At 47.7% G+C, this 14,282-nt stretch overlaps 1 protein-coding gene across 4 annotated transcripts; it reads right to left on the reverse strand.

The window, feature by feature from the left end:
* Positions 1 to 1,287: 1,287 nt before the first annotated feature.
* On the reverse strand, positions 1,288 to 13,824 carry CCDC28B (coiled-coil domain containing 28B). Of its 4 annotated transcripts, XM_083453014.1 has the most exons (8): positions 13,504 to 13,593; positions 12,149 to 12,292; positions 9,578 to 9,892; positions 9,251 to 9,486; positions 7,468 to 7,640; positions 7,040 to 7,194; positions 5,288 to 5,310; positions 1,288 to 4,970 (listed from the first exon to the last, which is right to left on the reverse strand). In XM_083453014.1, exons 4-8 carry the CDS (start codon positions 9,409 to 9,411, stop codon positions 4,916 to 4,918), a joined length of 567 nt encoding a protein of 188 aa, XP_083309140.1. In that variant the 5' UTR covers positions 9,412 to 9,486; positions 9,578 to 9,892; positions 12,149 to 12,292; positions 13,504 to 13,593; the 3' UTR covers positions 1,288 to 4,915. The 4 variants fall into 4 exon arrangements, with proteins under 4 accessions (XP_083309140.1, XP_083309141.1, XP_083309138.1 ...); XM_083453015.1 differs by lacking the exon at positions 12,149 to 12,292 and having other exon boundaries at positions 13,366 to 13,520; XM_083453012.1 differs by lacking the exons at positions 9,578 to 9,892; positions 12,149 to 12,292 and having other exon boundaries at positions 13,504 to 13,824.
* Positions 13,825 to 14,282: the final 458 nt, after the last annotated feature.

Raw genomic sequence — 14,282 nt, forward strand, 5'->3', positions numbered from 1 at the left:
CCTGAACGCACCTTAAACGACACCTTGTTTTAGAGCGGGAAAACAAGAGGGGGAAAGTTTTCCCCCTCTCTGCGCAGCGCCTCCTGCCGCTTCGTTGAAGGGGCACTGGGCAGAGAGGGGGAGAATTTTTTTTCTTGTTCTCCCCCCTCTAAAACAAAGTGCGTCCTATTGTCCGGTGCGTCCTATGGTGCGAAAAATACGGTATGTTGAGAAGTGATGCCACTGGTGGACACAGCTTGGGAACGTATATTTTCACACTATAGGCAATACATTTATTTTGCAAAGGAATTTGCAGTCCTTCCTGTGCTTGCCTACCTAGCAACTCAGCAAGGTAGTCCATTGTTAATTCCAATTTACAGATGGAAATGAAGAGGTCAAATGTGTTGCCTACCCACTGAAGCCACAGGACTTGCCCCTGGGCTGCTTATTTGTCAAAGCAAGCTCTATACACCCTGGCAGGACTAAGTACTACAGTCCAAAACAGCCGTGTTATAACTCCTGTGATGCAGAGCCAATTGTTTCTTGGAGAATGTTCTGTGAATATTCACAGAACCTGGTGCTCCATAACCATCTCCCTGCATCGGGCATTGCTGTCCAGCCAGGTAGGAAATGTGGCTGCCACCTCTGATGATCACGGATGGTTTGTATTCTGCAATTCAGTACAAGAACAGAAAAAAATGCAGATAGTGGCACAAGGGGCAGAATCCAGATTCTCCAGAATCTTAACTTTTCTCAGGGGGAAAAACATAGCCATAAATCTTGCAAAGGATGTGGGTAAATCTGACCACAGCAGGCCCACTTGTGCACAGCATCTTGCTTGTACCCACAGAAAGCAGCATTGGGGCAGAAGTGATGGTTTGGTACTAGGCAGAGAACACTCCTCTGGAGTACTGGGTGCATAAGTCTGGGATAATCCAAGCTTTTTGTGGGATTGCTGGGAGCCCACTTTGTTTCATACACTACGTACCTCAGCCTTTCCCAATATTATTGCCTTTCTATTTATTTTCTTCCCCTGCCTTCTAAATTGGTGGGGGTAGGCAATCATGATTAGGAATCTGGAGGGGGGGGGGTTCAAGTATTTGGACTCTCATCCTAATTAAATCCTACCGCCCACTTGGCTACAGGATGTGATTTGGACTCCATAAGTCTGGAAACCGAGTTGTGATACCATTTGCAGCGTAAAGCACATCAGCAGCGACTGGATGCTGCTAAATTGCAGTGTTGCCAAGTTAGATGTCAAAACCAAGGACACAAAATAAACTTACCTACCAAATATACACACAAAACTTTTGTCCTATAGAAAGTTTAATAACTATGAGCTGATTTTACAAAAATTGGACTCCACCCCTTTCCACGATGAACGTTTCATGTGTTAACAAGCATAACATTAAAAAAATTACAAACCACATTCATTTGTTCAGTAGACTACAATTTTCACAAAGGTTTAGAAGAGCTTGGGAGGGAAAGAGAACACAAGCGGACTAGTAATACAAATTAAAGTTTGCATACTTTATCTGCTTGTGATTTTAAATGCAGCTTTTCGGGGGGTACACGCTACCCAGTCTTTGCCAAATTTGTGCCCTCCAGATGCTTTTGGATACAACTCCAGACGTAGCCAAAAACAACTGGAGGGCACCGTGTTGGTGAAGGCTGCATTAACCACTGCCTTCAGCAGTCCTATGCATTAACAAATAATTCTTCTATGGGACTTCAACTCATTAAGCACTCAATCCACATCCTTACACCATCAGTTGCTAAACAAACACTAACTGGGCCATGCGAGATCCTCTGCAAGCCTCAAGGGACGGGCAGTGCACTACAGGTCCAGGTATCCAAATGGCTCTGGCAGTGACTCCGGGTTCAAGGCTAAGGGTGATCAGGAGAAGGAGGCAGTTGGGAGCACTTGCAGCAGCACCAGAACTGGGGAAGGTGGAACTGAGGGTCAGAAAAATCCCAAGAAATATGGTCCTCGAGATTCCTGCCCCTGATACTCCTCAGCGCTAATTTCTCCTGCAGGAAGGCAGAGGTGGCTCCCATGTGCATTAATCCGCATGGAGAATCTGGATGTTGATCTGGAGTTAGCTAGGCCTGCAGAGCCATCAGCTGCAGCAAACGCCAGCAGGCAGTAGAGCAGCTGTCATGGGCTAAAGCGGACGACAAGCTCAATTCTGCCACATTGCACAGGCCGCTTGGAACTTTCTGCTGACCCTCAGGGACCGTCATGAGAGGCCCTGGCAACCTGATGAGGTCATCACAGGAAACATTATCCCATCAGCATAAATAAGATACTAAAAAGCGCAATGAGAACAACAGCCACAGTGCCTCAGCAAATGTGGAATCAATAACATGATTGACAACGGAGTGTCAAAGTGACCTGAGCAAAGGGGTGCTGGAAAAGGAAGGGGCTCACAGATTATGGGCACCCAGAAACTACATCTTATATGGGCTTGCCAAGCAAGTAATGAAATTGATAGAAAAGGTAGAAAAACACAATCTTTCTGGTATATAAAAGGTGTTCAGAGAATCTCTCTCTTTCTACCTGCCTGCTTGGGGTCTAACTCTTTTTTTTACATCCTCTCACCCAGCTAAAGGCCACAGGATCCTAGCCCACAGCTATTGATGCTTAAATATTTTATTCCAAAATGCTACATGTGCCATCAAACTTAGAAATTCATTTTTGCAGCTAGATGGCTCCAAGTCAGAGGCTAAATTTTCTGGAAACCTAGGTTTGCTCGGCACAACAAAGCCACTTAAAAGAAAAAGAAAAAAACGAGCTTTCTGCAGTTAAGAAAGCGATGCACTAAAAATGCACTAAAAAGTGTGAGATAAACGACTGATTTAAAGGAAGGCATAAAACCACCACACAAGCAATTCAATCAAATCAGAACGTTTGCTCAATAAAAACCAGACACCGTATCACCTCCACATAAACATTGTGTAGGCAAATCAGGATGAATGCTCAATGTAGAGGCCATCTGGAGACGATATCCATATTAAGTTATAACGGAACTATACTGCAATATTACATTTCTTCAAATGCCACAGTTATCTATATGAAGAGAATAATATACCTTGAGTGAAGCAAATGAATAATATACCTTCATTTCATGTATAATCTTGAGTCTTTTTTCACTGGTTATGCATTACCGTCTTACTAGGTTCTGATTGAGCAAATGTGAACCCTAGCTAGATCCCCCAAGTTGTAAACACTGGGAAAGTTTTGCATCTCTGCTTTGTTGCCTTGGAACAACCACCAGAGCCCTGCATGTGATGTAGGTGTAACCTAGCAGAGTCTTGGATTAGGAAATGAGGGACAACCCCCAGGGAAGAGAAAGGAGGTAGCCCAGGAATAGTCTTTCTACACCTCTTGCAAATCAGCTGTTTGTGTGCAGTTGCAAGGGGCAGCTACATCCTGAATAGAGAGAGCGCAGAAGTTCACCTGGCAGCATGTGAAGGGCTGTGGAGCCATGAAACTTCCCCTCCTCAAGTGACAGTGGTTCCCTGAACTGTTCCACAACCTGTCCTTCAAATCTGGTATCAGGGGGAACTGGGTCCTCCTTTTCATGGCAGAAATGAAACATGCAGACCAAGGATTGGATGATCCCAATGATGAGGATAATAAAAATAGTAACACTTAACATCTGTATAGCACCTTCACATGTACTCTCTCTAGCTGTAAAGCTTAGCAACAGCTCTGTAAGACATTATCATACCCCATATTGCAGAGGGGGGTACTGAAGCTGAGAGAAAGTGACTAAGGACAACTAGTCAGTTTGTGGCAGAGGCAAGATTCAAACTGGACACTTCTTGATTCATAGTCAGTCTCTTAAGCCACTACACTACACCAGCTCTCTACAAATAGGCCTGGAGGATAAATTTGGGTCTGGCTTGCATTTTAATGCAGAACTCCGTAAGTTGTGCTTATTAAAACAATGTGTAAATAAAAATACAGCTATTCTTCAAAATTCACACTCCTCTGAAGTCTAACACAGTTCTCCAACTAAATAATGTTTTTAAAATGTGTATGTTAGGGGAAAGTGTGCATAAAATGCATACATTAAGGAAAATAACATACAAAAAAATGTATTCGGGCAAATTGCTTGCAAAAATGTGGTTAAGGAAAACTCTATAATTAGGAGGAATTCAACTGAAATTCTGATAAATTTGGCCTTTCCTAGTCATAAGACCACTTTCCTCCTCCAGGGGCAGTTTCCTATTAAACAGCTGGCATTTTAAAAAATGTTGATGGGGCACCAAACAAACAGTCATGAAAATGAGCATTCATTCTATGCTGAAAAAAAATATTAAAACTGGAGGCAGACAACTCTTGGCAGAAGCAGCAAGACTGATGAAATACATCACCATTCAATTTGCTGGCCTTGTGCCTGTCAAACTGTGTGCGTACACACATGGCATGTGTGCAAACTGGTCTGGAGCTGTAGGAGGGGAAAAACAGCGGATCCTGGTTCTAAGGACTGTCTGCAGGCAGCCAAGCCCTAGAACCTGCATCTCTCTGTCTTGGCACAGGACATTTTGCCAGTCAGAGCCAGAGCCCTGCATGGCCCTAGAGGGCTCCCCCAGCATCCCTTGCCACATCCCCCAGGGCCCTACAGTGGAGCTTTCTGTTTGCCCTCTGTCGGTCGTGGGGCGCAGGAGTCTCTGCCAGAGGCTGGCTTCCATGCTGCATCGGCAGTGTGTCCCCAGTGCACTGAGGCCCAGGAGTCGCATCCTTTTCCACCAGGCTTCATCTAACTTATCCTTTCCATGTACAGTCCAGAAGTAGTTCTGCGCGAGGGTCTTCTTTGCTCGGCTCCACAGCTGCTTCTTTGCTTCCTTTGTTTTTCTTTTTGAGGCTTCTGAATGAAAACAGTCAAGAGAAAAACCAGGCAGCCTCCTCCTCATCCTCCTCCTTGTTCTAGACTGTGGATGCATCCTCCAAGTCAGGGTTTTCTGCCAGGTGGAGCTTTTGTCTGAGGTGTCTTATTAAGGAAACATGGAAGGCAGCTAAGCTATGATGCCCGCCCCCCCTTCTTCTCTGCAGACATACCTTTTCACTCTGATGCTGCTTCTCTTGGGGAGAGAGAGGAGGAGGAAGCCGGGGGGAATTTCCTATTTAAAAAGGAGTAGCTGGACTATTCAACCTTGCCTGTCTGCCACAGGTGGATAGACTACTTCCTCCCTGTACCCCACCCAGCGTCCCACCCGTCACCCCCACCATCGCCTCTGCCCCCAGTCCGCCTGGGAAATGGCTTGGGCATTCATACACTGGGCACCATAAGAAGGATACATGGAGTTGCTGAGTTCTTCCAGCTGCAAAAGCAAAAGAGAGTCAGCCACAAACAAACACAAGGAGCTCTTAAGAGGAGCCGAGTCACAGGAGCCTTGCAGGCACCGAAAAGCAAGAGGTGTCCTTTCTGCACTGGAGGAGAAAATTGGCCTCTCCAAACCTGGTGCTCTGCAGCTGTTTCAGACTACAACTCCCATCAGCCACAGATAGCACCTGACCGGTGGGAGCTGCAGTCCATAACTGCGGCAGGAGAGCATGCTGGGAAAGGCAGCTGAACATCACAACCACACTCTGTACTGCAGTAACTCGGGAAATGTGGTGCTGAAAAATGTAAGACTCCATGGGCAGAAACTCCACATTCTGCAGTGGAAATAAACTGGGGCCACACTAAGCAAGGTGATGGAGCACTGTGATAGGATCATCCCCCTCTTTAGATTTTGGCAAATAGCAGCTTCTGGGAGAAGGCAGTGATGAGCATCAGGGGTGCAGGCGCTGAGTGAGTGTGTATCGTGGTGTTTTTAACACATACACACACAAAACCCCATTTTTCAGATAAAGATGCCCCTGAAACAGGTATTTGCTCTGTTAAGGGAGAAGCCAGAGGGATCTCCCACTGCCACCTCTGTGGCTGCCACTTGCCATATTTAAAGAGAGGGGATATCCAATATGTCATATTCTCTTTTTTTTGTCCATGCAGACGATCAGCTCATTGGTGGGGCTTGCAGAGTGCTGCTCACAGAACACTGCAAGTCCTGATGATCAGCTGATCACCAGTACCTGCAAACCTCTTCTGTCTCAGCCACACCTTTACCTGTCCAACAACTGATCAGGTATAGGGCTTGGTCAAAACCACCAGACTGGCCATAAATATTGGAGGAGCACAGAGCAAGGTCTCCCCCAGCAGGCAGATGAGTGTAAGTAAGTAAAGTAAGATTTGCCAGTAAGTAAAAGATTGATAGGGACGCGGGTGGCACTGTAGGTTAAACCACAGAGCCTAGGACTTGCCGATCTGAAGGTCGGTGGTTTGAATCCCTGTGACGGGGTGAGCTCCCGTTCCTCGATCCCTGCTCCTGCCAACCTAGCAGTTCGAAAGCACATCAAAGTGCAAGTAGATAAATAGGTACCGCTCCGGCGGGAAGGTAAACGGCATTTCCATGTGCCGCTCTGGTTCGCCAGAAGCGGCTTAGTCATGCTGGCCACATGACCTGGAAGCTGTACGCCAGCTCTCTCAGCCAGTAAAGTGAGATGAGTGCCGCAACCCCAGAGTCGTCAGCGACTGGACATAATGGTCAGGGGTCCCTTTACTTTTAAAAGATTGTTACCTATCACCTGCAAATGCACCCTACACACGGACTGAGTAGTTGGGATGTCATGGATGCTCATAACCTTTTCAGGAGCAGAGGCAATTATATTTTAAGTATGCTGGGTTTCCATAACAAAGTCATATGCACCCAAATATGTCTTGTGCTGGACAACATTTGTGACTTGGGCTACATACACACTATATATTGTAAAGGACATCCCCCCAACTCAAAGAATTCTAGGCCCTATGGTTTACCCCTCACCGTCTAACAATTCCCAGCAACCTTTAAACTACATTGCCCAGAATTCTTTGAGGGAAAGTGTGTGCTTTGGATGTGTTTCAAAGTGTATGCAGCCTGAGCTCTTCAGTTCCGGGCTGAACAAGGAGGTGGGAGAGGGCGAGAGTCTCTCAGCCAGAAAAGGGATTCCAGGATTCCTCACAGCACTCACATTTGTCAGCAGCTGATCCAGGTTCCTGTCGGCCACCGTCTTCTTCTGGTCCTCGGCAAGTTCCTCCACGTAGACGTCCAGGCTGAAATGCAGGCGAGCCAACTTCTCCTGCATCTCCCGAACGTGCTCCAGCTGCTCAAAGGAACATTCCTTCCCTGCATTAGTCAAGACAGGGAACACCAGCGTTATTCCATGGAGCTTCTAGGAGAAGTCAACCCCATTTCCCCTGCAGGGAGGACCAGTTAGCTAGGTGAGGCTGAGAAAGTTTAATTCAGCTAATTGCCCTTGCTAAGCAAAGATTCTAATTCAGGCCTTGCCGTTCCCCATCCAATACCCTGCATATTACAACACACCGTCCAGAAACAGATATTTCTGAGATGTTTTTCTCCCTCGGAACTCAAGGGCCGAGAAATAACCGAAGCGCTTACCAAAAGCCTGCAGCTTTCCCGAATGGAAGTCGTTCAAGAGGTTCAGGAGGCCCCCCTCCATCTCATACACATCCGAGACGTCAGTCAGGAACGAGTGCTGCAGAGGGGTCCCCACAGCTGCTGTGGCAGCGCTGCCTCCGGGCTGGGGAGCTCGGGGCTTCTCCTTGTTCGCTCTGCATCAGACAACAGCAATAAGAAAAGGTGACGGGCAGGGTGGGCCTGGACAGGAAGTCCGTCTTCCTTCCTCAGAGCACAAAGAAAGCCAGAGACAGCCTCCAAGATTGTCCTCAGCATCATTTCCACTTTCCTTGCCAAGGAGCCAGGGCTCTGCCAACGCAATGGCCAGTTGGGCATGCAGGGGTGGGAACACGCCAAAATCTCTCCTCCTCCTCACCTCCTCCTACGGAAGTTGTGGGGGAGAGCTGAGGGATCCCCCACCCCAAATTATTAACAGGGAGGCATTGGGGTGATTTTTTCCAGGGAGGAACAGAAAGCTGGACAGCTAACTAGATAGGAGCAGAGCCTTTTTCTTGTATGCAGACATCTTCTCAGCAGCTGGCCTCCCCATAAATGCTGCTGGAAATTGTGCTATATCATCACCCCAGCCACTGGACATTGATCTGCTTACCCACAACTTTAAAGCAAAAGTTCTCAGCCCAGAACTTTCAGCTCAGGAGACATATTCCTTCCAACTCCCTCCCACCTCCCACACACCAGGCCACAAGACCTGGACTAAGAAGCCAAATCTTTTTGCTTTGTTTACTGGATAAAGAAATGCCATTGACTCAAGGCCACGGCCTAGATTCCACCCAGGCACCCAACTGGCTTCCTCTAGCAAAGGTCTCCTTTCATTGCAGTGAGGCCTGCTCCAGAGGACATTGCTCACAGCACTCAAGCGTGTCCATCTTCCCTCCTGCCACCCTAAAGGGCAGCCCCAAACTGGAAGCCTGGGTCCCCTTTGCTTCGGGTTATAATCTGGTTAGAAGTGTCATTTCAAAGGGAAAAGAGGTGGGCTCTCTCTAAGGGGAACGGACCTTAGGTAAGCTGTCGCCAACCTGGCTGGAACTGGTGGGAGTTATAGTCCTAAGCATCTGAAGGCGTGGAGCAAGGACCGCTTGCGACTTTAGCAAGGCATAACCAAGACACTGTAATTCTTCATACTCCCTGTTTTTGACTGTGCCCTGTTTGCTACTGCAAGAAGATGCTGAGATAATTTTATTCAAAAGCAGGGTTGCCAAGTTTTTCCTTTTCAATAATGTTTCCAGGGGCTAAGTGCCTCTAAGCATGTGCCGAGTGCCCTCCTTTTATGAAGGCAGCCAGCTTTTTTAAAAAGCAGACCTATTAATTTTCTCTTACTTTAAAAAATTATGCCCTGCTCTCCCCCTACGGAAAAAGTCAATCAAAGCAGCTTAGAGATGTAAAAAAGCAACAATGATGCAACCATTTAAATGCAAATCATCAAACTCAAAGCAGTAGCAAAAAGCAAGAAAAGGGTGCCTCTGGGCAATGGCAAAATGCCTTTCTCTGATGGAAAGCAGCTTCGTTTAAAAAAATAAATAAATCAGCATAAGGTTAAAATGTCCTTAAGCATGCATGGAGTGTCCAATTCCGAACAGTCCTATTTAAAGGTAGGAACACAACATAAGCATTAAAACACCTCCTCCCCAGTTTCACATCTTTCTGCTTGGCGGTGGCTAGACGGATGAAATTCTAGCCAGCTGGGCTCTGGGTTCAAATCCTTCCCAGATGAAACCATGCAGCTCTGCCCCAACCTTTGGCTGACCTCTTGAACTTGGCTCTTTGCTTTGGCGAAGGGAGATGAGGCATCCCCAGGGAGAAAGAGGTGCTCTTGCTAGAAGGGACTGGCAGCTTGCGGAGAGCACTGGCTGGAACTGGCTGAGCTAGGTGGGCTTTGGGACTTTTCTTCTTCTTCTTCTCCTCCATCCCGGAAGCAGCACGTCTCTCTTAGTCACACACCGGAAACCGCTCAGGGGAACCGAGAATGAAGCTAAAGATAAGCTAGAAAGAGAAAGAGATAGCAGCAGCATATTGGTGGCTTTCAGTCATGAAGGTAACTAGATGGACCCTCCAGGGCTCCAAGGCAGTCTACCTCTGAACATCAGCCGCTGGGACAAACAACATGGCAGTGGCCAGTCCCGCCATGCTCTGCAGGGGAGCTTCCATAGGAACACAGGAAGCTGCCTTATACCGAGTCAATTCCTTGGTCCATCCAGCTCAGTACTGCCTGCACTGACTGGCAGCAGCTCTCCAGGGTTTCCGGCAGGGGCCTCTCCCAGCCCTACCTGGAGATGCCATAGGGGACTGAATCTGGGACTTTCTACAGGCAAAGCTGATGCTCTGCCACTGAGCTATGGCTCTTGTGCCTTCCAAAGGAATCTGGCTGGCCTTCAGTGAAAATAAAAGGCTGGAACAGATATTCTTTATTGTTATTTTTTTTAAAGCCATTTTTTCATCAGAAAACTGCAGGGTGTACAAAAGTTTTAATGAAACTCTTCACACAGCTTGCAAATATTTTTTATAACCCCACTGGTAAACGAGACAATAAGAGACATATACCGTATTTTTTGCTCTATAAGACTCACTTTTTCCCTCCTAAAAAGTAAGGGGAAATGTGTGTGCGTCTTATGGAGCGAATGCAGGCTGCGCAGCTATCCCAGAAGCCAGAACAGCAAGAAGGATTGCTGCTTTCACTGCGTAGTGATCCCTCTTGCTGTTCTGGCTTCTGAAATTCAGAATATTTTTTTCTTGTTTTCCTCCTCCAAAAACTAGGTGCGTCTTGTGGTCTGGTGCGTCTTATAGAGCAAAAAATACGGTAAATATGTCTTCCCAATTACATAGATATGTAAGGCTGTCATTGCACAGCCCCCAATGAAGGATTCATCACAATCCTGGATTTGCAGGAAGTTGTGGTGGGGTAGGGGAGGAAAAGAGAAGGCAGGTTGTCCAACAACAGTGGCAACGGCAAGGAAGTGAGAAGGGAGGGACACTGAGAGGGGAAGCAGTTTTGTCAGGTGTTGCAAGGCCAGGGAGCGTTCTGAAGACAGCAGCCCATTCTGTAACCAGGACAAGAAACAGACTTCCACCACTTCCAGACTTCCTCACGTCCCATCTCCAACCCTTTGAATCAGAGGTGGGGAACTGGATCTAGCAAACAACAGCAAAGGTTTGAATAAAGAACCTTCCATACAATGAAATTATTGAGAGCTCCTCATCCTCTCTCTCACACACAAGAGTCAGGTGAGGAATAGAAGGAGAAGTTTGAGTATAGAGAGAAGGGAGAAACACAGTATGGAAACAGTAGTTTTAAACAGCAGCGCAGGTCTGAATAAAGCAGGGGTGGAATGAAGCAGAGCAGGGGATGGTTATTTTAAATAGTGGCAGAGGTTTGAATAGAGTGAGTCAAGGTGACATTAAGAGGGGTGAAGCAGCAGATTAGAAAAAGGTTTGAATACAGCAAGGAGGTGGGAAGGCTCTGTTGTGTTAGCTGCTACGATGCACCCACTTCTGCTACTTCTCCTTATTAAAACAGCTTCATTTTTTTAAATAACAACCCCGTGTCTCTCCATCTCTGCTTCACTTGAGCCTCTGTCATCGTTAAAACCACATTTTTCTACCTCCATGTCTCCAGCCCTGCTTTACTCAGATTTCTGCTGTTGTTTGAGTACAGTGAGAACTGTGTAAGTACAACATGAGAACACTTTCTGACTGTTGCTATTTTCAGGTAGGATTCACTCACACACTGGCAAATCCAGGTTGCACAGGTTTTTTTTTTTTAATGCTCAAGCACATCAGTTTTGATTCTTTCCCCCCCTCCACAGAAAAGATTGTTTTGGTGATAAGAAAAGTGATGGGGAAAATGAACAGGAAGATTTTGGGATAACATTTGCTCAATGCAAGATTGTACAACCTTCCCACAAACAAATCAAGGTGATTGCTCAGTAAGTCTGGATGCGGCCTAAGTCTCTACTGTCCTCCCCTTCAAAAGGACATCGTGCATGGGTTGTATTACCCCTGGAGTTTCTCATTATTTGGAGACAATAATATGAGAAAATGAGGTGCTGGGTGTTTTTGGTTCAGTGGTGATACCTAAGTACCCTTCTTAGAGTCATAGAATTGTAGAGTTGGAAGGGACGCAAGGGTCATCTAGTCCAACCCCTTGCAATGCAGGAATCTCAGTTAAAGTATCCATGGCAGATGTCAAAGAGAACAACAACTACCAGACTTTTAGAAGACATCTGAAGGCAGCCCTGTTTAGGGAAGCTTTTAATGTTTGATGTATCACAGTATTTTAATATTCTTTTGGAAGCCACCCAGAGTGGCTGGGGAAGCCCAGCCAGATGGGTGGGGTATAAATAATAAATTATTATTATTATTATGGCAGAGCACCATCCAATCTCTGCTTTAAAAACCACCAAGGAAGGAGAGTCCACAGCCTCCCAAGGGAGGCTGTTTGACTGTCAAACAGCTCTTACCATCACAAAGTTCTTCCTGATGTTTAGTCAGAAACTCTTTTCTTGTAACTTGAATACATAAGTTTGGGTCCTATCCTCTGGACAAGGTGAAAACAAGCTTGCTCCATCTTCCATGTGACAGCCCTTCAGATATTTGAAGATGGCTGTCATATATCCTCTCAGATTCCTTTTATCCAGGCTAAACATACCCAGATTCCTCAGCCATTCATTCTAAGACGTGGTTTACAGACCGCTGATCATCTTGGCTGCCCTCCTCCACACACATTCCAGCTTGTCAATATCCTCCTTAAAACTGTGGTGCCCAGAACTGGACACAGTATCCCAGGTGTGGTCTGACCAAGGCAGAATAAAGTGGTATTATTTCTTCGCTTGACCTGGACACTACTGTTGATGCAGCCTAGAATAACACTGGCCTTCTTCATCACATTACCAGAATATACAACCCAGAAAATGGCATCGCTGATCAGTGTTGGGGCTAGGGGGAGACAGCTTCAGTCCCCACCCAGCCACAAAGCTCACCAGGTGATGTTGGGAAGATGTCGTGCTTGCTTAGGCTAACTTAGCTCTCAGGGTTTGTTTTGAGAATAAAATAAGGATGCATGGGCGTAGCCAGGAGGGGCAGGGGGCAGCTGCCCCCCATCAATCAAAATCAATACAAATCAATACAAATCTGAGGTTCTGTCCTCCTCACAGAAGCCTGCCCCCCCCCCCAAGAAAAATCCTGGCTATGCCCATGTGAGGGTGGGGTAAGTATTTTACACCCCTTAGCTCTGTGTAAGAAAGCTAAGGTAGAATTTAAATTGATTCCATAAATAAATGTGTCAATATTGCAGAAGGGACATTTTGAGAAGGGGTGGTAATCCTTCCTCCGCCCAGTTCTCCAAAGCTGACTGCTCCCTGGTGCTCCAGCCCCTGCTCTGTTATGGCACATGGTCCCATCAGGGGCACCTCTTGGTTTAGGGACAATTATCAGAGGTCGGTCGGGGGGGGGGGGAGTGATGGGTGCAAGGGCTCCTTTCTCTAGCAGTAGCTGCTGGGGGTTGTCAACTGCTTGGGTCAGGAAGACTGGTTCTCCCGCTATGAGAAATGCCCTGTGCATCTCATTTAGGTAACAACACTAAACGCTGAATTGCTAATTTGAACCCTCCCCGGCTCATCGACCTTCTCTTATTTTCGCTCTTGCATCACATAAGGAGCTCACATAAATAGATCGATAAACAAGACCGTGCAGAGGCGGCGGCGATGATGCAGCGCCTTAACAAACAGCCCTGTCTGGCTACTAAGAGGTCGCTGCCCGAGAAAAGAGGTCCGGGGCGAGAGAAGGAAAGGTCTCGCTCTCCGCCGGCAATCTTAAAAGGCCGGTTAATCCCACCCACCGCCATCTGCCAGCAACAAAAGATGCCACCGCCAATGTTCCGATTTGGAACGCTGATTCCTCGCCCCGCGTTCCAAATCAGAACGTTCTCCTCGCCGAGGTTCCACGCCCCCCCCCGCCCCCACTTCGCACCGCATGGGGTGGAGGACGCGCTGCGGAGACACTGACCTCTGCGGCGGAGACGGGCCACGGGGGACGCTCCGGCGTCGGCTGCTCTTGCTGCTGCGCGCCCGAGAAGCGCCGAGCGCGTGCGCGAGAACGCGCACTCCCTCTCGGAGAGGCGGTGGCCAGGCAGACCCCTCCGCAAAGGGGCTTGTGGAAACTGCGGCCCGGTGCTCAGGGTCCGCTCCGCCTCGGGTCGGCTGGTTTCCCCGGGCTGGGGCGGAGGGAGGCTTGGTGGCCAGAATGACATGCCCTTTCACTGGATCCGACGCTGCCATCGCCTCCGTGGACAGCAGCAGCTGCTCCATCGCTCGGATCCGGGCCCTTGGAAAACTAGCTTGCTCCCCACTCCCACTCCGAGCCAGCCCATTGCAAACGCCCGAATTCTTAAACCCGTTTTGGAGGATAGGGTTCAGTAGCCCAAGAGCACGTCGAAGAGAAAAGTCTCTGGGCGTGGACAGAAGGCATCGGATTCCACCTAGGTAGGCCCATCTTCCCCTCCCTGACCCCACAGCATTCCATTCAGCCCAAGTAGTACATTAGACTTCTTCCCTCCCTTCACGCCCAGGAAAGGTTGACCTGGTTCATTTCTCCAGGGTAGAAGCAGGACCTTTATAAAGAAAGAAAAGGAGAGGTGGAACACCCATCCCTTGAAAAATGTAAATTAGAAGTTTAACTGCTTGCCCCTAGCAGAAGCTTTAAGCTTGACATGATGGCCTGCAGAACCTCCCCAGGATATTCTCCCAGTGGGGGTGGATCTGTGTTTGGTCATATTCATAGCCTAA

This window comes from Podarcis tiliguerta (genome assembly GCF_965153285.1).
Source record: "Podarcis tiliguerta genome assembly, chromosome: 8".
Taxonomy (NCBI): Eukaryota; Metazoa; Chordata; class Lepidosauria; order Squamata; family Lacertidae; genus Podarcis; species Podarcis tiliguerta.